At 43.0% G+C, this 23,758-nt stretch overlaps 1 protein-coding gene across 1 annotated transcript in view; it reads right to left on the bottom strand.

Moving 5' to 3' along the window:
• Nucleotides 1–15,811, bottom strand: part of WIPF3 (WAS/WASL interacting protein family, member 3) — a 49,686-nt gene extending 33,875 nt beyond the window's left edge. Inside the window, exons 1-6 of the mRNA XM_011953951.1 lie at nucleotides 15,653–15,811; nucleotides 12,678–12,759; nucleotides 11,458–11,521; nucleotides 8,046–8,203; nucleotides 4,916–5,047; nucleotides 6–185 (exon numbers count right to left, since the gene is read on the bottom strand). Coding sequence (XP_011809341.1) covers nucleotides 6–185; nucleotides 4,916–5,047; nucleotides 8,046–8,203; nucleotides 11,458–11,521; nucleotides 12,678–12,759; nucleotides 15,653–15,811 — 775 coding nt within the window. The remainder of the gene's footprint in view (nucleotides 1–5; nucleotides 186–4,915; nucleotides 5,048–8,045; nucleotides 8,204–11,457; nucleotides 11,522–12,677; nucleotides 12,760–15,652) is intronic.
• Nucleotides 15,812–23,758: the final 7,947 nt, after the last annotated feature.

Here is a 23,758-nt window from a genome sequence, read left to right as displayed (position 1 = left end):
GGGTGGGGTGGGAGGGGGCGGGGCAGGCACGTTGGGGCGAGGCGGGGCTGTTCTGGCAGCGCCATGCGCCTCGGAGGTATTGCCTAGCCTGGGAGAGGCAGGCGGGATAAGCGGGCCGCTGATGGTTTTGTTGGGAAGCCTGGGAGAGGGCGCGCGGGAGCCAGGGCCCTGCCCTGTCTTGCCACCTGGAAGTGAAACAGACTATGGGTTAGCTCGGCAATAAAGAAGGAGAAAGCCCCCGCAGGTAGGCGGCACTCAGTACACTCAAGCCTGCCCGCGGTGAGCTGCACTATAGACCGCTTTTTCTGCACGTGTCCACTGAGAGGCCTCAGGTGCCGCAGCTGTCACACAGAAGGACCAACTGGACCAGCTCCAAGGTCCTTGCCAGCATTAATGACAAGCCCAGATCAGGCCTCCCGCCCTCCTATCCATGCCACCTCTGCTGTCATCTGCCTTGGGCCCCTAGTATCCAAGCCGAGGGCCAGGACTGTCCGGGTGTCTTTTGCCCTTCCTAATCAAGGCCACACTCACACTCATTCACTGACACCTGCTAGGTCCATCAGCCCTTATGCTCTAATTTGGACCCTCAGGTGTACCAACCAGCACTCCTGGCTAGGGAGGTTTTCTTCACTCCCAGCATTCTGTGAACAATGACTTTTTTCGTTTCTGTGTTGAGAGCAGAAAATTCATGATTCCCTGAATACATAAGATAAGACTGGAGGGAGACATTTGCCCTTGACAACCCAGGTCCAATGAACTTGAACCTCGCAGTTCTATGGCCTCTGAAAGTTCAAAACCTCCTTTCTGAAAGACTTACGCTAATTCCCAAGGGTTTTGGCTTTCTCACTCTATAGATCCTTCATTGCATCTGCCCCAGCTTGAAATTCAATTCCTCTTTTAAATTCAACAACAACGATTTGCTCTTGTAAGCATTTGCGTTTGCTTCTTATGGAAGACTCTGGTGGAGCATGTCCCCAGGAGGGGCCTCTATACTCTGCACAATCTTGCACCATTTTGCTAGTTCTCACCCTTTTTCGTTCTGCCTCTGTCTAATAAGAAAAAGTTCCTCTCGCTGTTTACTGCCTTGAAGTTCTGCAATTACTGCTTAGAGATGTCCTTGGAGTATCACTGTCTACTCAGGAAGCAGATTAAAATATTTCTTCCAGATTTAGTTCTCTTTTTATAAGAATTCTGGGGAGTATGTTTTCCCCTATATTTTATAATCACCATGACAACATGTGGACAACACTTGAAAAATGATGTTTTCTCACACCCACTACTTCCTGGGTGCTGCAGCATGGGACCTGCAGCTTTCATTTCAGATTAGAAACCCCAGCATCTGTTGGGGGTTCTGATCTTTGCAGTACTTGAGTCTCCTGTGTGTTTACCTCAATCAGGTGCTAAGTCATACACTTAAAGTACTGGATCTCAGAAGCCAGGCCCATCAAAGCACGGCCTAGCAGAGGTGACTCAGGGGAAGCTAAGTAGGCAAGACCTTGGTATCTGGCTTTCCAAATATGAGCCCTTCTGGCTATAATGTGACAGTCACCTAGACCATAATATTCCAACCACATTATGGAATGGCTGTTCTTCAGGTAGAGTGAGGATGGTATTAGCAGGTGTCAGCTCAGGCATTCCTGCCTAGAAGCTCTCAAACCTGTTTTCATATAATACATAAAGATGACGAGGAGAACCTAGGCAGCTGCCTAAACAAGGCAGAGCCTACCTACATGCCCAGTGGCTGAATGAAATTGAAAGGGATAATAAAAGTTTGCAAAACAGAGCAAAGCCTACCCTTAAATAGCCTATCCAAACCTTTTAAGTAACCAAGGACACCATGTCTCAAAGATTCAAGAACCCTTAAAGTGAGTCAGTTAAAAGTAGGGGATCCTGTGCTGATGAAGCCACCAACCACATGAGAAATGTGGGCATACTCATTTTTATCCTAACATGCGCAGCAGAAACGAGGGCGGGCAAATCCCTGCCCAGCTTCTATTCATGCCCCTCAGGGAGAAAGGTGAAACTGCAGGGGAGAGAGGGGCTGACGGTGTAAGTGCAGGCAAGTGGAGGAGGCAGGCCTGGGCGGACAGAGAGCTCCGAGGGAGTTGAGGGAAGTAAGGGAGGAGGCTGTCCTTCACAATGGAAATGCGAGCCCTAGAAATCCAAAGAAAATACAAAGGAGGCCAGGAGGTGGCGGAAAGGCCAGCTTGAGGGCATCAGGGATGCTGTGCCCATAGGAAAGGATTCAGCTTTGATAACCTGCAGGTTTATCAAAAGATGAAATATTTCTTCTTCCTCAAATCTGAATGTTTTCCAGAAGACCCTGGAAGTCTCATTACATATTCTATTCAACCCAGAAATAATGTTTACTCATCACATCTTATTGTAATTCTCACTCCCTTGGAGCTCTAAGCTGGGGCTGCATTATGACTCCAGGGTCCCTAGGCACTTTTGCCTTTGTGGGCCTCCATTAAAAATATATTTATATTCATGACTGCATTGGTACAAAGACAAATACATTCTTTGACCCTAAAAGGTCATATATTTTCTTCTGATTTTAAAAGAAATTTAAATATTTTCATGAGTCCCTAGAAGTACCATGAGCCCATGACACTGGTGCTGTGGTCCCTATTGAATGTCAGCCACTACACTACCATTCACACATGCTAGTCAGCAAGTATTTACTGAGCACCTGCCATGTGTCAGGCATTTCTATGGCAGTGAACAAAACAGTCCCTGCCTTCATGGAGCTTAGCTTTAGATGGATAAGACAGACAATAAACAGATAAACCAGTGAATACATGATATGTCAGATGGTGCTAAGTAATACAAGAAAAGTAAATTAAGGAAAAGGAGATATAGAATGAAAGGATGGGACTGAACCTTTATATGGGATGATAAGTGAAGACCTCATGGACACTTTGATCAGCTGCCACCTGAGGAGAGACCTGCAGGAAGGGAGAGACTGAGCCACATAGACACCTGCAGATGAGACTTTCAGGCCAAGGGAGAGTCAGTGCAAGCACCCAGGGGCAGCAACATGTTGGTGTGTGAAGAGCAGCAAGGAGAACAGCGTGAGTGGAGGGGACGGCATGAACCACGAAGAAAGCTAGGCCAGAAGCTCAGAGAGGGAGCAAAGGTTCAAGTCTCTTCCTCTGATGAGAAGGGGGCTGCCGGGAAAGGGCTGGGAGCAGGGAACCACGGCCTGCCTTGCCCTGACATGGTACCCAGTCCATGTGTTTATCTGGTGGCTTTCTCCTTGAGTTTCCATCCTGAAACAGGCATCATTAGTCATTTCCTTATGGACCTCCATCTCTAAACAGATAAATTCTTGTCTTCCCTATTACAGTGGCTCAAACATCTGACACTTATGTCCCACTGGAGACAAGCAGACCAGTAGGACTCCTGCTGGCTATTTTTGGCTGCTTCCTATGAAAACCTGACTGGGGCCCATTTCTCCCATCTTCTCTGAAGAGAAACTGGTGAAAGCCTTCTATTCCAAAGGATATTGGTTTGATAGCACTCAGAAATTTTGAAAAAGAAGAGGGCACTGAAGAATATCCGCTGTCTTTATTGAGGAAGACCTTGTGCTCTACCTTTCCTGCTAACCCCTCAGCAAAAATGACGGAATGAACATGGCCCTTGAGAAGGTTCAAGTTGGATCTCAAAATATCCTAGCATCTTTTTCTTTGCTGGACTTTTATTAGTGAGTGAGACAGCATAAGCATCCCATAACATTAAACAGTCACAGAGGCCATTAAAAAAGTTAGCAAAGTCACATAATGGAACATCCAGTACCAGGAATGTTTGGGCTTTTGTATTTCCTGTATTTATGGTATTCCTGGAGTTTATTCAGCTTGGTGGTTAAAGAGAACAAGAATAGGAAAAACAGGTTTGTTTGTATTTTTTCTCAGAGTAAATTTGTATTTGTTCAATTTTAATGCAATACTTTCAAAACCTCTGATGCCCACTGAAACAAAAATCACTGAGGTAGACTGATTACAGACACAACCTTCATTACCCACTTATACTTGATTCCATAATCTTTGAAATATGATTTTACAGTTCCTCACATCAAGAGGCAAAGTCTGTTTCTCCATCCTTGTGACTTGTTTTGGCTAAGAGAATGTGATAGGAAGTGATACTTCTTAGACTTCCAAGTTACATCCTAGTAATACTTCCAAGACTAAGCCTCAAGAGGCTTTATTTATACTTCTGTCTTCTCTCTTGGAACCCTGCTGCTGGCATGAAAACGAGGCCCGGACAGCCTGCTGGATACTGAGAGACCATGTGGATAGAGGTGAGTCAGGCGAGTGGGTATAGCTGAGGCCCCAGAGGTTGGAAAAATATGAGAAATATAAGATTAGCAAAGCTACCTACACGACCTGCAGTTCTTTGTAGATGCAAGAGGGAGCCCAGCCGAGACTACTCTAAGCTGCTAACCCACAGAATTGTAGGCTAAAAAATGATTGTTTAAAGCTTTTAGGTTTTAGGGTGTTTTGTTACACAGCAGTACCTAACTGATATGAAGACTGAATCATTACAACTCATGCATTGCTAGTGCATCCATAGTGATGTCACTATGAAGTTCTATTACAATTTAGACCTTCTGTCGATATACACCTTGCAGTCTGGGCTACCATCACGCCATCCCTAAGTATTACACATTACTACAAGTCATTTTTCAACTATTACAATGGAATAATTTAAACAGGATGATGATGTAAAAGATTTCTCAAGAACCATTTTGTACTTTGGAAGTTTCCAGTGCTTAAGGTCCCAAGAACATGATCTTCTACTCTATCATGACTGTTCAGTAAAACCATTGTTGCATTGGCATGTGTAGATTGCCCAGATGGTTCCACAAGTTAAGGAGATACAGACCACAAGGGAGCCAGAATGAATTCTTCCTTACCTGCTACATCCCGCTGGCCTGCTGGCCGCAATACAGGAAAGCCACCAGCAAACAGATCTCCCAGGGTGGGAGGTGTGCTCGCACCTCGTGTGTTTGCAGAACTTCCTCCTTCTCTGTTGGTTCCTTTAGAACCTTTAGAGAGAAGACACAAATAGGCAAGGACTTGAGAGCAGAGCTGAGCAGCCAGGTCTCATTTCAGACCATGGTCTAACACTTGTCTACCACTGCCCTTGTCCACCTTCCCATTCTCCCACCTCCAATGTCATCCTTTCACTCAGCATCTTCTCCAGGCACCCTCTGCCTTGATACCTTGTAGACTCACATGCCCTGCCCTCTCCAGCCCTACCAAAGAACTAACCATTTGTGCCCACCTCCCCTGAAAAGTGACCAAAACAAAGGGACCTAAACACTGCCATTTTGTAGATGCTAACAGAGCAACTGGCAGCACCTTTGAATTAGAAAACCCAAACGTCGTAGATGTAGAGCTGCTCTTATTTTCAACTTGGCTATGGAGGACTAGACAAAGAAAACCCACAGATTTAATTCAGTCAGTCGTTTTAACTTCTTGTCCACAGAGCGCTGACCAGAACAGCAAGCAAGAGGTAAAGCCTGCAATGATTGTGCCTTGGCAGTTTCCTTCCTGTCTCTCCAGCCCTCATGCCCTCAGCCCCTCATGCCTCCCTGAACCTTTTCATCTATGGAACAGAAAGAACATGGGCCCCTGAGGAAAGGTATCACTAACTCCAGCCTTCCAGACATGTGTGATTACCAACTACAGAAAATGAGAAGATACTCAGCTTAGTCAAGAATTCCTGGCAGAAAATATTTACAACCAGAAGCTAATATGCACAGAGAAATTAGGGCACAGTGCCCACTGGTGGAGGAAAGTGGCCAGATTATTCTGAGTGTTAATATTATACATTACTTACTCACAAGAATGATTAGGAAGTGAGTGTTTCGATGAAATTGATTTACCTGGTAATTAGCCTTAACCAATTCGATCATGGGTTTAACCAGAGACTAATTTTTAATGTACTCCATGTTGAAAATATTTCTTTAAAAATTTATCTATCCTATGTGTTGACATTTATAATTACAAATAGGAGATATAATTATATTTTTAGGACTATCTTTAAGAATTACCATCATGCATATCATAGCAGAACATAGGAAGACATAATAACACCTTACATTACAGGGTGAGTATCCCTTATCCAAAATGCTTGGGACCAAGCATTTCAGATTTTGTTTTTGAAATATTTACATATTCATAATGCAATATCTTGGGGAATGGGACCCAAGTCTAAACATGAAATTTATTTGTTTCATATATACCTTTACACATAGCCTGAAGGTAATTTCATGCAATGTTTTAAAATAATTCTGTGCATAAAACAAAGCTTGCATTCATGGAGCCATCAGAAAGCAAAGATGTCACCATCTCATCCTCCCAAGTTGTCAGTCTGTGGTTTGTCCATCACCATCATTCCTGACACTGACTTTCTATGCTACCAATAAGCAATCATTTTCCTACACTTCTTCACACATAAGAACTTAGCAGTTAAAAATATGGCATACCATTAACATAGCAAAGAAATAATGTGTTCAAGGTAACTAAGCAACACAATAGTATCACCAGAATACCCAGATCAGCTGTTAGACAACAGCAGCAACAAACAAAGGCAGGCTCTCAGTCTCCTGCAATGCTGTGTTTGATTAAAGGTTACTGTACACTGGACCTCATTGTTTTAGGTGAGAAGAAGCATCAGACGCCACTCAGAGACCAGGAAGTAGGTCCTCTAGATCTGAGGAGGCATTCTGCTAGCTGTCTTTTAACAATGTCTCCTCCAGAGTCATCTGCCTCGTTAAAAATGGTTTTTGTCTCAAAAGCCTCTCTGATTTTGTAAACTGACATGATTTCTTGTTCTCTTATGAATGTCCACCGCTCTTGTCCTTCAATAAACCCATCATACGTTTCCACCATGTCACCTGGAGGCACATTTTCTTCAGGGTTAACAACGTCATCTTCATCATCCATGTGAGGCATCATGTCGACATTCAAAAAGTTTCAGATTTGGGATTTTTGGATTAGGGATGCTCGACCTGTACTAAAAAGTTCTGCATATATTATTTCAACTTCCAACAATCTTGACCAAGACAAAAAAGCAGCCAGGTATTGTCTCCCCATTTCACAGATGACCCAACAGCCTCAAAGAGGCTCCCAGATTTGTCTGGTTGCAGAACCAGAACTCAATGTGGGTCATCTGACCTGAGCACAACACTCAATTTACTCTGTCACATTCTAGCAGACAGTAAGCTTCAGTCATATCTTCTGAAACAGAATTCTTAATACATCTTTCTCCTTGTGAAAAGTGAAGCAAAAATTTTGCATTTTTAAAAAAATGTTGAGCCCTTCACTTTCTATCACTGAGTTTGATGACCACGTTGACACAGGGTGAGTGATCTTTAAATGTTACCCTACAAAGAATACACAAAACATGGTGTGTCCATATAATTAAACATTCAATGATAAAAGGAGTGAAGTACTGATACATGCTCCAACATCTATGAAGCTTGACAACATTATGCTAAGTGAAGGAAGCCAGCCACGAAAGGCCATGTATTGTATGATTCCATTTCTTTGAAATATCAGAATAGGCAAGTCCAGAGAGACAGAAAGTAGATTAGGTTGGCAAGGGCTGGGGACTAATGGGGAATGACTTACTAATATGAGATTTCCTTTAGCGGTGATGTAAATGTTCTGGAACTAGATAGAGGTGATCGTTGCAACAACATTGTGAATATAATAATTGGCACCAATTGAACACTTTAAAATGGTTAAAATGATGAATTTTATGTTATGTGTATTTTATCATAATTTTTAAAAAGTTGTCCCGTTGTGGAGTTCTTCTTTTTAGCATTTGAAAAGGATGGAAGATATGCTCTAAACCATTTGCAGATTTGGAGGGAAAGCTCTGGTTCTCTTGCCCACTTGGCCTGTCCAATGAGCAGGTCTGAGATGGCTCTGTATGTGTCCTGGGAAGCAGCTGTGGCCCCAGCCGGGGTGTCTGGCTGTGCTTCACATGCCTGTCCTTGGCTCACAGGAGGCCTGGCTGGGCTGGTCACTTACTCTCGATCTGCGGGGCGCTGCGGTCGTTGATCTGCGTGACTTTGCGCAGGCGAGTTCCTTGCTGGATATCAGCCAATAGTGCACTCCGGCCTTTTGGATCTGCCCTTCGCAAGCTGGAGGTGTCTGTGCTTACCTGTAAGGGAGTAAGAAGGATTTGACTATAATAGCATTTTCAGATAAACAAAATGTCCCGTCTGCTGTCAGTTTCTCCTCTTGCAGTTCTCTGTCTTCCCCGTCCCATTCCCAAGGCTGATCTCGGATTACCTACGGGAGAGACACTTTTGGGTCCTGCTCACACCTCTTTACCTGGTGACCTAGAAGGGACTCTTTATTTTAGATGACCCAGTCCCAAGTGCCTATCTTGTGCACAAGCTCCTGGAAGTCTTAGACAGCCCAAAATCATAGCCCCTCCTTCCTCTCTCTTACACTCCCCACCCCAGGGCTTCTGTCCGTGAGTACCTGGCCCCTGCTCTCAGGTTTTGAATGATCATCCTGCTTGGTGCCCCAGGTCCCCTCCTGGACCAAATCCTTGGCTGATTCCCCACTTGACGATGGGAGTTGCTCCTGTGCCCCGTCATCCCCTGGACTGTTCTCCAGAGCAGGACTGAAGTCTTGCTCAGTCCTTAGGTACTCACATCCTCCTTGCTGTTGGGTCCTAGGTGGCTCATGCTGGGCCCCTTGTGCCTCTTAAGGGAAGCAGATTCATGCTCTAGGAGCTGGCTTTGAATGGGGGATGGTGGCCTTCATGTGATCATGGAGCAGATGGGAGAACTGGGGAGCTCAGGGGAAACTGGGACCCATAGAGGTCAGAAAGTTGTGGAGAAAGGGAATGCAGAAGATGACAGTGAATGTCTGGTGACTGCCTTCTGTGCCTGGGTGTGTTACATTAGTCCTCACAAAACCTTGTGAGTTTGCCTCATCTTACAGATGAGGAAACCGAGACTAAGAAATCGTCTGTTTGAGGCTGCAGGGCTGGGGTTCAAACCCAGATGAGCTGAATCCCAAAGGCCATGTGCTTTTCACTTTGCAACACCGTGACTACCAAGGACACATGCTCTTTTGTTAGGGTAAGTGTCTAATGGACTGCTAAATGCTTCATAAATATATTTGCAAGAAAAACTTTTGTCCTAATTCTGCCTGAGATACAGCTGCTTCACTTCAGCTGTAGCTTTAGCTGACATGGTGGAGGTTTCCATGGGTTATTAGAGCCAGGGAACACCAGAAAGAACATTGAGGAGGTTGGTGGCAAATAAAGGAGGGAAGGGGTTGCCCTGGAAGCCACAGCCAGGAGGATTCTCCACAGTTAGAAGGTTCACACCAACCACGTGACCTTAGAAATGGCTGATCATTTCTCAAAGCAAGAAATACTTGTTAGTCCTACTGTATGGGGATACCATGTATCTTTGGGTTTCAGCTTAAATATCACCACTTCAGAGGCCTTTTCTGACCCAAAATCTAAATAAGGCCATTCACTGTTTTCTCTGAGTGTACCATATTCCTTTTTCCTCTGTCACATTCATCATAGGGTATAAGTTTATATTATCATTGTGGAAAATTTCAATTTGTGATTATGAGTTGAGTGTTCATCCATCCCAAGGACTCCACATCACGAAAAAAGATTCTGTTTTGTTCACAAAAATATCCCCAAAGAGTAGAATTGGATCTGGCTCAATAACTACTGTATGAACGAATGAATACATGACTTGAGTGACTGAGCGAATGAGTGAACTAGACCCAGGGTATCAGAGCTGTCTTTGCTCTTAAGGGCATATTTATGCACCAGGCAGAGAGGCATACACTATAGCGAGTTAAGCCACTGTGCAACGCGCAGCACAGGACTGGGCAGCCACGCTGGCTCCCCAGAGAGGAAGGCCACCAAGAGTCCAGAAATGACCATGTTTTTCAGGCTGAGTAGGCTTCAAGGAAGACATGAGACCTTGGAGGGTCCCTGGAGTATAAATAGTATTTATAAATCCTTGCTATTGCCATTTTCTGTTTAAAAAAGGACAAATCAGGTTGGCTGACTAGAAACTCATGGGCTCTCTTGTGTCACAGACTAGAAGCAGAGGCAGTTGTGGTTTTGGCTAAAATGTGCTGAGTTCACATTTTCACTGGTGAATTCCACTGCGTGGGTTATGAACCTTATGCAGGCTTTGAAGGACATAGGCTTCAAAGTCTGATTCTTGTCGCCTGGAAACAAGCTTTTGAACCCTTAAGAGGGACTTATGAACGATGGTCAACAAGAAAGTGGTGAGCAAGGAGCCTCAATCCTGATTCATTGGAGATTTTATTTATTTATTTATTTATTTTAGAAAAGCAGGGCATTTCCCATACAATATGCTTTTAAAAACCCCATATAAACCATTAATATCATGAGATCATTTTAAGCTGCAAAATTTTAACATTTTTAAAGTTTCCTCTCATTTTATTTATAAATAATGAATGACAAATTAAGGGACCAAAGAAATATCACGACTGTAGCTAGGAGGGTATGAAAATTTTTGTGTGAATTTGACATTACAACTTCAGGTATGCATCATGGTCAGGGATTTTGGGGAAAAAAGTGTGCTTTGTAATTTTCCTTCTAGATATAAGAAGATAACCCACTGAATTATAATAATATTCATGGCCCAACTCAAAGGAGCCTTGGGGAAGGCAAGGGTAAGATTGGTGGGTTCTTTGTTTTAAAAAAGCAACTGGAATGATGAGAAAGTCCCATCCCTTACTAGCCCTTGGGGATTGGAGGGGAGGGTCATGTCATCCAATTTAGACTGTTTATTACCAAAATGTATCCTCCACTCCTTGACCTTGCCCAGGCCAGGCATTACAGGTGAGCACTATGAAGAATGTTGCATGTCCTTAAAATGAAGATTTTCACTTTGGACATGTCTCAATAAGTTCTTGACAATTCTACAGGGCAGATTTGTTAGTGAACATCTTCCAAGTCAGCAGGAGGACATGGCAAGTCACAGAGTGTTTATTTACACGGTGCAGTTCAACCCTGTGGGCTAAATTTACCATTCCCTCTCTGACTTCTCGGCTGTCTTTCTGCTCCAGTGTCAGCCCTGATGAACGCCCTGATGATCTCCCGCTAGAGGGCTCTCTCACCTGATCTTTTTTTGTTTATTTGAGACGGAGTCTCTCTCTGTCGCCCGGGCTGGAGTGCAGTGGCGCTATCTCGGCTCACTGCAAGCTCCACCTCCCGGGTTCACTCCATTCACCTGCCTCAGCCTCTGGAGTTGCTGGGACTACAGGCGCCTGCCATCACGCCCAGCTAACTTTTTGTATTTTTTTAGTAGAGACGGAGTTTCATCGACCCAGGATGGTCTCGATCTCCTGACCTTGTGATCCGCCCGCCTCAGTCTCCCAAAGTGCTGGGATTACAGGCATGAGCCATCGCGCCCGGCCTCACCTGATCTTAATATGGTGTTCTCCAATCCTTTCCTCTCCTGTGCGGCAGGAAGGAATTAACAACTCTGCGGCAAAAGCGACCATATACAGTATATTTAGACTTAATTGGTTTTGCACAAAAGGACATATCCATTTGCATATTGAAGACCACATTACACAAAGCCAGTCATTTCTACTTCATCTGCAATATTTATTGACAATTCAACCATAATTTGCTGTCTTAAAAAACCTCCTGCCACCCCAATAATTCTTGTTACTCTGGTTACAGCATGCAGAAACAGGAAAGAAAGGATTTTCAAATATTCACTGAACGTTTCATGTTGCGCAAATCCTGATCATGGGCAACTTCACTAAAAACACAGTCAAGGGAGAGAAAGCCATTCCTGGACACTCTTCCTATGGCAAAACTATGCACCAAAAACTAAAACACACACAGACAAAACAAAACACAAAATAACCAACAAAACATTACTTCCAAGTTCACTCTTATTTTGTCTCATTAACATGGTGCTTAAGTAGTGACAATTTGTTGGGTTTCACACAAAGCTTTTGTTGACTCAGTTCTACAGCAAGCTTCAAAAGAGATAGCCCAGGATCCCCAAAAGATGAACCATCATAGAATAGATATGCACCTTAGCTCATCCCCTTGGTTATAAAGGATGAAAGCCTGAAGTGTGCCTGTGAGATTAGAAATACAAAAATTGAACAACAATCCTAACAAAGCCAAGGATAGAATAAAAAACTAGTGAGGGGCCTTTTCTCTCACCTTGATACATTATAAAAGCCTTCGCATGTCCATTTGTCATTCCAACAAATGAGTCAGCTGCCTTATGGCATAGTTTGGGGAAGGGAGATGACAGTCCAGCCCAGATCAAAACTTTGACATACACATCTCCTGCTATTTGTCACCCTGTCACCATATGCCATCCTCACCTTTCCAATACTCATAATTGTGAAAAATGCTAATAAAAATCTTAGTTGGTCAATTCTAATCTAGTAGGTCATTTCTCTCAACAAGGATCCAAACCCTATCATTTTAATACAATTTCAGCCTTGCAGTCTTCTAAAGGTAGCTTCTCCAATGTGGCCATTAAACCTAAAATTAGTGCTCAGGTTTCCAGGCATACAAGCATGCTCATCACCCCAGCCCTCAGCCTACCCTGTCTCCTAAAACTTGGGGGCAGACAGACATCAGCAGCCAGGGTATTTGCAGTTCATTACCAAGTCTGAATCCCAAGGACAGCCAGAATGGCAATGTCTCCCTTCTACTGTTGCCATCTTTATGTAGGAGAACACAGAGAACCTGGAATCCAAAAGAGAGACATGAAATATTTGCTTAAAAAACTAACTTTCTCCTGTCAGGTCTGACACAATGTTCCCTGCACCCCATATGTGCATAAGTCAAGTTGTTTTAGAATGAGGTACATTGAGATCTAACAGTTCCAAGTCTCATTTTTAGAAACCCAAATATCCAATTCCAATCCATGCTCAGAAAGAATGTACCTGCTAACCTTCTTTTCTAAAGCCTGATTTTTTTTTTTTTTTTTGAGATGGAGTGTCACTCTGTTGCCCAGGTTGGAGTGCAGTGGCATGATCTTGGCTCACTGCAACCTCCCCTTCCCGGGTTCAAGTAATTCTTCTGCCTCAGCCTCCGGAGTAGCTGGGATTACAGCAGGTGCATGCCACCACACCCAGCTAATTTTTGTATTGTTAGTAGAGATGGGGTTTTGCCATGTTGGCCAAGATCTGATATCTTAAACAATACTGTGTACAGACCTGTGACTGTTACCTGGAGTACAGAACTGATTCACCCTGTGCCCCTTTGCTTCCTTGGAGGTAAAGCAGAATGAGGGGGTCTTTTGTTGGGGCTATGAGCTATGAGTCTGGTCCTTTTCTTTACATCCATAAAACAAGCCTACCCATCAAGGTTATCTCATCCGCTTTCATGACTTGGTTATTATCTGTGGCTGTCACCTCCTCACTTAGGGATGTAAAGGTCACCTCATACTCATCCCTTTTCCTTATTCTTAACAGCCAGTCCATTGCAAACTCCTGTTGTTTTTCCTGATTTCTCAGAAATCTGTCACCTCTTCTCCATTGCTGCCATGATGTCTTAATGCAGGCATTCATCACCTCTGGATTCCCTTATGTGGCTTTCACGTCTCCTTGCCCTCCTCCACACAGCAGTCAGAGTAATCTTTATAAAAGATGTATCATTAATTGTGTCATTCATTGCTGGATCCATTTGAATTGAATCCTGAGGATTCAAATCCCCTCACGTTGCATAAGGCCTTTAGTGACCAGCCCATACTTTCCATTCCTTGAGCCTTCCATGCTGGTGCTCACCTCCAAACCTCGGCTTGAGTTGATCTCTGCTCTTTTTACACTTGTCTCTTGGCTGTCTCCCAAGAGGCATCTTGATCTTGGAAGGTCAGATGAAAAGCCCTATCTGTGTTCCTAGAGCAACACGCCTACCCTTAGCAGAGCATCTGCTACCCAGATCATGTTATTCCACTCAAAATCTGCAATGACTTTCCAGCTCACCCAGTGGAAAAAAATCAGAGGCCTCATTAGTATTGCCTGCTGAGCTTGCCCGGATTTCCACGGGGTACCATGAACTTATGTATAAATGCCAGCTTTTTCCTACCCAAACCAGTGTTATCAAGCAGTTATATTGTGTGTCAATCCCTTCCCAACTACAAACTGCACATCTGGCAATACATTGTAGTACTAATTTTTAGCAACAATGAGAATTTTGATACCAGTATTAATTCTAAGTCTCTTTAGTAGGGAATAATCAGAAAAATATAAGAATAAATGTTAGGGATGGAAAGAGTAGAAATGAAGAAACATGGAGAAAGAGAGATTTGGGACATGTGTAAATTGGGCAGATACAGACAGATTTCAGAGGCAGGGATTAGAGACTCAACTACCCCATAACTATCAATTCAAAAGGATATTAAACATATAAATGGTGGATCAGACACTAGACAAAAACATGTCTTTAAATGCACGTGATGGTTACTTTAACTGATAAAAGTAGTTCACAGAAACTGCTGGAAAGAGGGGACTTGAAAAGACGGTAAATAGGAATCAGTAAAGCGAACCCGTTGAATATTAATGTAACCCAATATTATTTAAGATTTGAGTGCTAACTCTGTGCTACGCATGGTGTTAAGAGTGGGGATACAGGTGGGGCACAGTGGCTCATGCCTGTAATCCCAGCACTTTGGGAGGCCGAGGCGGGCGGATCACCTGAGGTTGGGAGTTCAAGACCAGTCTGACCAACATGGAGAAACCTTGTCTCTACTAAAAATACAAAATTAGCTAGGTGTGGTGGCGCATGCCTGTAATGCCAGCTACATGGGAGGTGGAGGCAGGAGAATCTCTTGAACCTGGGAGGCAGAGGATGCAGTGAACCAAGATTGCACCATTGCACTCCAGTCTGGGCAACAAGAGCGAAACTCCGTCTCAAAAAAAGAAAAAGAAAAAAGAGTGGTGATGCAGCATGGGTAAGACTGCCAGGATGTTTTGCTCGGGGTGGAGGGGCATGTGTACGTGTGTGTGCGTGTGTGCACATTCCCCGCATAATGACTTATCAGTCAGTAATGCACCACACAGACGACAGTGGCCCTATAACAGTATAATACCATATTGTTACTGTACCTTTCCTATGTTTAGATATGGTTAGATACACAAATACTTACCATTGCGTTACAGTTGCCTACGGGATTCATTTAGTATAGTAACATGCCATACAGGTTTGTAGCCTAGAGCAACAGGCCATACCACATAACCTAGGTGTGCAGTAGGCTCTACCATCCAGGTTTGTGTGAGTGCACTCTATGATGTTCACATGATGACAAAATCACCTAACAATGTATATGCTTCAGAACATATCCCCTTTGTTAATCGACATATCACTGTATATATGTGCATATACACACACACATATGTACATATATTTTATATATTTGTGTATGTGCATATACACACACACACACACACACACACACACACATTCTCATTATTTATTTTCTAGACCCAGAGCCTCCTAGCTGGTCTCCAAAACTGGACTCTCATCTCTCTTTGAGACAGCCTTCAAATGATCGTTTTTAAAGTGCTAATTGACTCTTCTATCCCAAAATGCTTCAATGGCCCACTAGTCTCTACTGAATCAAGGAATTCAGCCGTACTGTCCCAAGATATCTTTCCTTGGCCAGTTGGAGCCTCATTCCAGCTGCTCTGGGTTTATCCTGTGTCTCTTCTTTCCCACTTCCAAGCCCATGCTCAGGCCACCTCCTCTTCTGGGGATGCCCCACACCCAGCTCTGCCATATCTGCCAAACCTTTCATCTCCCCGTGAAGCTCTTGACATCAAATACAGTTTACTTTAGAAAATGTATTTTTTGAACTTTCTCAACTAAACTTTTCCTTGTGTGATCTGCTTTTCCGCTGCCGAGGCACATCGTTTTTAATTCTCTGCAGCACTGCTCGTATCTTGCCCAGTATTATAGCTTCTACATATTGGTCTTGCTCCTTATTTTTGAGTGCAAAAACTAAGCCACTCCACTTTCTCTTACCAGTGAATCCAGTTAAAAAAAAAAAAACTGTGGGAGCAACCTATCAGTATTTGTTGAAATGAACTCTATAGAAACCTTAGTCTCTGGATCTTTGACTCTGCTTCCCCTGACATTTATCTGCTCCCACAAAGCAAGCAGGTATGGGAAGAGAAGTGATTGTTTTTTGAGGTCACATTTCAGCCCTGATTCTTCCTAATGTCTTCACCCTTTTTATCCTTTGGCCACTGTGTCCCTAGAGATGTGAATTCAATTCCACACCATTCTCTCCTTTTCAATGATGCCAATATTCTGAGGCTTTTAAGACTAAATTTTAAATTATGAGAAAATTTGATCTTCAAACTTAAGTTGGAACTAGAAAGGACAATCTCATGAACTCAAAAGAAAAAAAAGGCGGGGGGGCTAGAGCAAGGAGTCAAGGGCATGGCACCAGGAATAACTAATAAATAATACATAGTTGTAACAGTGTCAGGTTTCATATCTTCTATTTCTTCTAGACAAAAAGTGCTATCAAAAAGAAACATGCCCCTGCCTGGTAGATTAATCTCCAAACTAATGAAGTAACATTACTGTTGGTATTTCCAACTCATCGTGCTGCTGGCCCTCAGTCTCTGTTAAGGGCTTCTCCCCATTCATCCAGGCTCGAAACCTCAAAGGTCCCTATGGCTCCTTCTTCTCTTTCTCATTTGAAATAATCAATCTTTTACAGAGGCCCGGCTCCTTCTCTCTACTTAAGAGTGCACACAGCAGTGACTTTGGCATTTGGGTAAGGGAATTAACAAGAGGGCTGCAACATGCAATGGGTGACAATGACAATAACAATAATAAAAAGAAATGGGAAGGCATTTGTATGTGCCAGGCACTGTCCCAACCGCTTTGCATGTATTAATTCATTTCAAAGGCCCTGAACAACCCTATAATGTAGGTACTAGTTACGAGTATTATGTCCAGTCTACAGATGAGGCACGAGGGTGAAGCAGATCATTCACTGCTACCAAGTACAGAGCTAAGCAGTGAGTCCAGGCAAGTTTGACTCTCTTCATCACAACACAACCTCTTATACCCAGCAAATACAAGACAGGCCTGCAGCTGGGAGGAGGGTGGAGTGGTCCCACTGCTCTCTGGCTCAAGGACAGGATAGATGTTGCCTTGCAAGCAGTGTGAGAGCCAGAGCAGGAAGGAGTGGGCAGGAAAGGGGTATCAGAGAAGGAAAACGGAGGATGGGTTGAAACAGACAGTGAGTGGAGTGTCGAAGAAGGCTGGGACCAAAGGAGCTAAGTGCTAGGCTTTTGCCAGAGCCAGAAAGGACGGCCAAGGCTGAATGACAGGCTCCGAGAAGAGCCTGACAAGTGTATTAAATGCCAGCAGCCACCTTGGCAGGGGGACTGAGAGGACTTAAAATGGAAAGTGCACAGAGTAACCCTATGCTGTGTGGCTGATACCCTCAACTGTAAATAAGCTGTACCTGAAACTCCTTCGTCAGGTAACAGAGAACCTCTTATGGGCCAGCCCTGCTGATCCACCTCTCTCTTCTGAGTGTTGGGCCTCTTCTTTCCTTGCTTGTCTCCCTATTGGCTGCAGGGCAACAGGGTCTTTGGCATATGGCCTCCCTTTGTTGACTCTAAAATAATAGTGGTTATGAACACTACTCACATATGAAAGGTGACAAAGGTAACAAAAATAACTAAGCAAGGGAAAATTCCAAAATTTCTAGAAAGTTCAAGATGTTTCCACAGTACTGCCTGTTATAGAAGATAATGTAAGTGAATCTAGACTTCCTTTTCTTTTTTTTGAGACAGAGTCTTGCTCTGTCATGCAGGCTGGAGTGCAGTGGCATGACTTTGGTTTACTGCAACCTCCGCCTCCCCGGTTCAAGCAATTCTCCTGCCTCAGCCTCCCAAGTAGCTGGGATTACAGGCATGTGCCATCACGCCTGGCTAATTTTTGTGTTTTTAGTAGACACAGGGTTTCACCATGTTGGCCAGGCTGGTCTTGAACTCCTGACCTCAGGTGATCCGCCTGCCTCAGCCTCCCAAAGGGCTAGGATTACAGGTGTGAGCCACCACGCCCAGCCTAGACTTCCTTTTCTTACTGTCAGTTTCTAGGACCTTTGCATGAAAAGTCCAGATGCTTCTGGGTCCAGACTTGGATTGAATCCTAGAGAAACAATGACTCACAGCTAGCCCAAGGACAGTACTGAAAGGGTCTCATTGCTGGATTTGATGGAATTCTCATCCATTCCAGAACCTTCTTCCAAATCTCTCTGGGTTGGGCCCCTAGGTCACCAGACCGGGCTGCTGAGCATATGTGTTCTATAACTGCGTCATCCCTGGGCCTCACTCCAGTTCTAGGCCCTGTCAATGAAGAGTAGAGGCCTTTCCTTCCCTGTCTGCACCCAACAAGTCCTTCTTTGGTTTGCAGTGATCCTCCATCCCTAGTGTCTCTGTGGTTCATGCGCTCAACATTCTTGGCTCTTCTCTGAGCCACTTCTTCCTGCTAGTTGCACTGCCAAAGCATATTTATCCACTCATTATTAAGAAGGCAGTGTGGTACAGTGGAAAGAGCTGAGTTCAGGGGTCAGTTCCTCAATTTACTGTTCTGTTCTGGCTGTCTGCATTTCAGGAAGCATCTGGGTCCAGTCTGCCAGTGGCCAAGCGTGCTTGGTGGAGTAAGTCACCCCTGAAGACACCCGAGACAGCCCCTCTTTGCAGTTAAAAATGAGGGCTCCAGAGTCCCATCACCTTGGCTGGGATTCTGGGTCCACCACTTATTGTGGCAAAACTTAGGCAGGTTACTTGACTTTTGAAGCCTCAGTTTCCTCATCTATAAAATTTGGGAGAGAGTAATAACTACCACATAAGCTGTAGTGCAGATTAAAGGAGGTAATCCCTATAATGAGCTTAAAACAGAGCTTTGCACCTGGTAATTACTCAATAAATGTTAGCTGTTAATATCAGTTGCCTCTAATAATTTTCAGCAGACTCCACCTTTTCCTGTTTTAAAGCTTGCATTCCCTGGAATAAAGCCAGAGATCCAATAAAAAGAAATCCCCAGGTGACAGCTGTGTAGCAGGTCTAGAAAACAGCCAGTTTAAATTAGAAAAGAATGGAACACATTCTGAGCAAGAGAACATCTAAGAAGCTGGGTGATACTGGGCATCAAGAGAAGAAAGAATATGGTTCCCTTTCCCCAACCACTAGTAAAAATAAAGAGAATCTGAAATGTGGGAAAAAGACAAAATTGTCCAAGAAAGACATTGATTCTGAATAACTTAATAGAGTAAGAAACGAGTTACCATATCTTAACCCATTAAAACATTGAGAGTATTTCTGTCACAAAGAGAGAGAAATGCAATCATACAATCCTATCTGTTTCCTTACAGACAGTATTTTATTTGTTCTTCATAATCCTAAAAGTATTGTCTTTCAGAGATTTTCAACTTTTAGAGCCATTTGTAGAGACAAAGCAGGAAACACTGAATATGATTACACAACTGAAGGCAAACTTATCCTTAGCTATGAAGAACTGACAGACTCCAGCAATATGTGGAAATAATAACAAACTACAACTAAGTGGGGCTTATTCTGGGAATACAATATAATAAAATCTGGTTCAAAATCAATCAATAAAATCCACCATATTAATAGTCTAAAGAAGAAAAATCACATGATCACATTAATTGATACAAAAAAGTATCTGACAAAATTCAACATCCACTCATGATAAAAACTCTCAGCAAACTAGGAATAAAAGGGAACTTCAACAACCTGACTTAAAAAAAAAAAAACAAAAAAAAACTAGAGCTAACATTACACTTAGCGGTAAAACATTTTCTCCCAAGATCAGGAACAAAGCAGGGACGTTCACTCTCACCACTCTTACTGACCATCATAATGGAAATTCTAGCAAGTGCAAATAAATAAATGGCATAACAGATTGGGAAGGAGGAAATAAAAATTGTACCTCTTCTCAGAAAACATTATTTTCTATGTAGGAAACTCCTAGAACTGATAAGTGAGTTTAGCCAGGTCATAAGATACAAGGTCAGTACACAAAACTATATTCTGTACCAGCAAAAACCTGGGAATCAAAATTTTAAAAATATCTTAAAATAGCTCCAAGTACAAAGGAAATACTTATGTATAAATCTAACAAAACATGCCCAGCATATGGATTCTTAAAACCAAAAAAATGCTAATGAAAGAAAGTAGACCTAAATAAATGAAGAGAGATGCTATGTTCATGAATTGAATTGGATAACTCAACATAAGAAAGACGTCAGTTCTTCCCAGGTTAATCTGTAAATTCAATGCAATTCCAATCAAAATCCTAGTAAGATTTTAAAATAGATATAGACATACTAACTGTAAAATTTATATGGAAAGGCGAAGGAACTAGAATCATCAAAACGATTTTGCAAAAGAAGAGTAAAGTTGGATAACTCACATTACTTGATTTTAGAACTTCCTATAAACTATAATAATCAGGATAGTATGGTCTGGTTATGAGAAAGAAATAGAGATGTATGTTCATATAAAAACTTACGCATGAATGTTTAGATCAACTTTATTCATAATTGCTCAAAACTGAAAACAACCAAAATGTGCTTCAGGAGGTGAATGGATTAATAAGATGAGGACTACTACCCAGCAATGGAATAATAATGATAATAAAGGAAGAGCAGTGGCTGCCATGGATTAGGGGTGGAAGGAAGGTGTGATTACAAATGGGTGGCATGATGGAGTTTTTAGGAGTGATGGAATTGCACTGTGTCCTGATGGTGGTGGTAGTTACATAAATCTATGCATTTGTTGCAATTTACATAGTTGTTACCCTCCCCTGCAAAAGTCAGTCTTACTATATGTTAATTTCAAAATAAATAAATAAAAACAAACAAAATTAAAAATACAGTTGAGAAAAATTGGGACATGGAAGATAGAAAAGAGATGTAGCAAAGGGGAGAGACACCACAACCTCATTTCACAAAACAGAGGGTGAAAGAATGCTGTCAAAAGTTGACCAAAAGCAACAGAGGCTTCAGTGTATTATTTAAAGTTACAAAGGTAACCACAAAAGGAAGTAAAAATAGTGCCACAAGGACAAAAAAAATTAGGAGGAAGATGGGGAGAAAGAGAAGAGGGGTGATTCAAGGAAGCTAAATCCTCATCACTCATAGTAGCGAGTCAACAGATGATGGCTCAGTGTGATAAATAAAGAAATAACAGGGTTGGCATATTGTTTAGAGATTGCAACTTAAACTCAACACACTGCAATAAGCTTATTATCTCTCCTACTCCCTGGCCAAAACAGTGAGCCCCATTAACAGACACAAACTACACTTGCAATGCTGCTCCTTTCACTACCGTCTTTGCACAGCTCATTTTTAAACCATGGACACATAAAAATTTGATATGCCCACTGGGCCACTTGCTCAGTTCTAATTTCTTTTCATTTTCAGGACAGAGTTGATAATATATCCCCAGGCCAACAAATGACCAGGCCTTTACCAGCCCAAGTGACTATCCTTGCTGCCTATCCCATGTCTCATTGACCTTTTATCATTTCTCGGCCCTACAGTATCTTTTATCATATGAGAAAGTTTAGACATCCGGAAACAACCATGTCTGACATTTTCCCTAGGAAAAAGAAGGAGCATCTCCCCCAGCCTCATCTTGAACTCAAGCTGAGTTGTCTAATGGTCTTGTGTGTATGTGTGTGTGTGTGTGTGTTGAAGTATGTTCTGAAAACTCTGGTGAATATTTCTTCATTTACCTGATTTTTCCCAAATAACGATGACAACAACATCACTGTCCTATAATTGCAAACATTTGCAGCTTATAAGTCTGTCGCTAGATATGATGACATGTGAGTCTCCCAACAACCCTGAAGGGTAAATGTCAGTTCCTTCATTTTTGACCACATAAGCTCAGTGACCCTGCACGCCGGGCATTTTCCATCCGTATTTGTTTGACTTTCTTCTTCTATTAATCACAACCATTCTGGTCTAAGTTCTCTATAAAAAACAGACTCAGGCTGCTGCTCTTTAGGGGACAAATATCCATAATAAAGAAACAATAAACAGGCAATATATTAATAAATAAATAAATGGCAAATAGAAGGTAGTATAAACTACTATGCTAACAGGTCACAGCAAAGAGAAAACAAAGGAAAGGAGGCAGGAAGGCAGGACTAAGACTGTGCAGTACCCTGCCACCACCGCTTTGCCCTGTATATTTAAGAAAAATCTCTCTTGTAAAGTTACATTTCTTTTCCTAGGAAAATATTTGTTACGTCCATATGTTCATGGACAAAAGGTCAAATACAAGGAAATATAGTAAATAAGTGCTTCCATACCACAATTTGCAAGTAAAGTATAAACTCTTCCATTCCCCCCAGAATCACCAAACTGAGGGTATTGCTCTGACTCACACAACAAACATTCACTGAGAATCTCCTATGGGCAGGGACAGAGTAGGGGGAATCCAGACACTTCTATATATTACTTCCATGGTGACGCTCAGGAATGAGCTGAAACACCTAGAATCTACTTGGTCTACCTCTGGGCTTTGCTGGCATTTATGCGACATAGATAAGTCATTTAAGAATAAGCTGAGTGTGCAGCCCCAGGCCTGCATTTCCAACTGGCTGCTGAACATCTCCATGTAAATACCCCACTAGTACCTCAATCTTAACACATCCAAAACCAAACTCATAATCTCTGCCCCATCCCCACCCCTCCCCGCCATGCACAAACACACTCCTGTGCACCTCTTACTCCTCTCCTGATACGGAGCTCAATAATATCTTTCTTTCTTTTTTTTTTTTTTTTTTTTTTGAGACGGAGTCTCACTCTGTCACCCAGGCTGGAGTGCAGTGGCCAGATCTCAGCTCACTGCAAGCTCTGCCTCCCGGGTTTAGGCCATTCTCCTGCCTCAGCCTCCCGAGTAGCTGGGACTACAGGCACCCGCCACCTCACCCGGCTAGTTTTTTGTATTTTTTTAGTAGAGACGGGGTTTCACCGTGTTAGCCAGGATGGTCTCGATCTCCTGACCTCGTGATCCGCCCATCTCGGCCTCCCAAAGTGCTGGGATTACAGGCTTGAGCCACCGCGCCCGGCCTAATAATATCTTTCAAGTCAACCAGACCTAAAAGCAACAATTGCCTGTATCAATAATTTGTCAATTTTACCACCTATCAACCCTGCCTCCTCATGTATCTCTGATTCCTACCATCCTTTCTAGTTCTACTACAATTTCTTGTGTTCACTCTCTTTACTTCTCACCCATACCACTTAAACTATGGCTCCAATCTTAGCCATGGGAGTAGATCATCCTCCAGGGGTTATCTTAGTCTGTTTGTGTTGCTATAAAGGAATACCTGGCCTGGATAATTTATGAAGAAAAGAGAGGTTTATTTGGCTTACAGTACTGCAGGCTGTGCAAGAAGCACAGTGCTAGCATCTGCTTCTGGTGGGGGCTTCAGGCTGATTCCACTAATGGTAGAAGGCAAAGTGGAGCCAGTGTGTCCAGATCACATAGTAAGAGAGGCAAGAAGAGAGACAGGGCGAGGCACCAGGTTCTTTTTAACAATTAGCTTTGGCCGGGCGCGGTGGCTCAAGCCCGTAATCCCAGCACTTTGGGAGGCCGAGGCGGGCAGATCACAAGGTCAGGAGATCGAGACCACGGTGAAACCCCGTCTCTACTAAAAAAACAAAAAATAAGCC

Source organism: Colobus angolensis, unplaced genomic scaffold (genome assembly GCF_000951035.1).
Source record: "Colobus angolensis palliatus isolate OR3802 unplaced genomic scaffold, Cang.pa_1.0 Scaffold378, whole genome shotgun sequence".
NCBI classification, from domain to species: Eukaryota; Metazoa; Chordata; class Mammalia; order Primates; family Cercopithecidae; genus Colobus; species Colobus angolensis.
The sequence above is the reverse complement of the archived record's forward strand: the minus strand, read 5'-3'. Positions and strand labels throughout refer to the sequence as shown.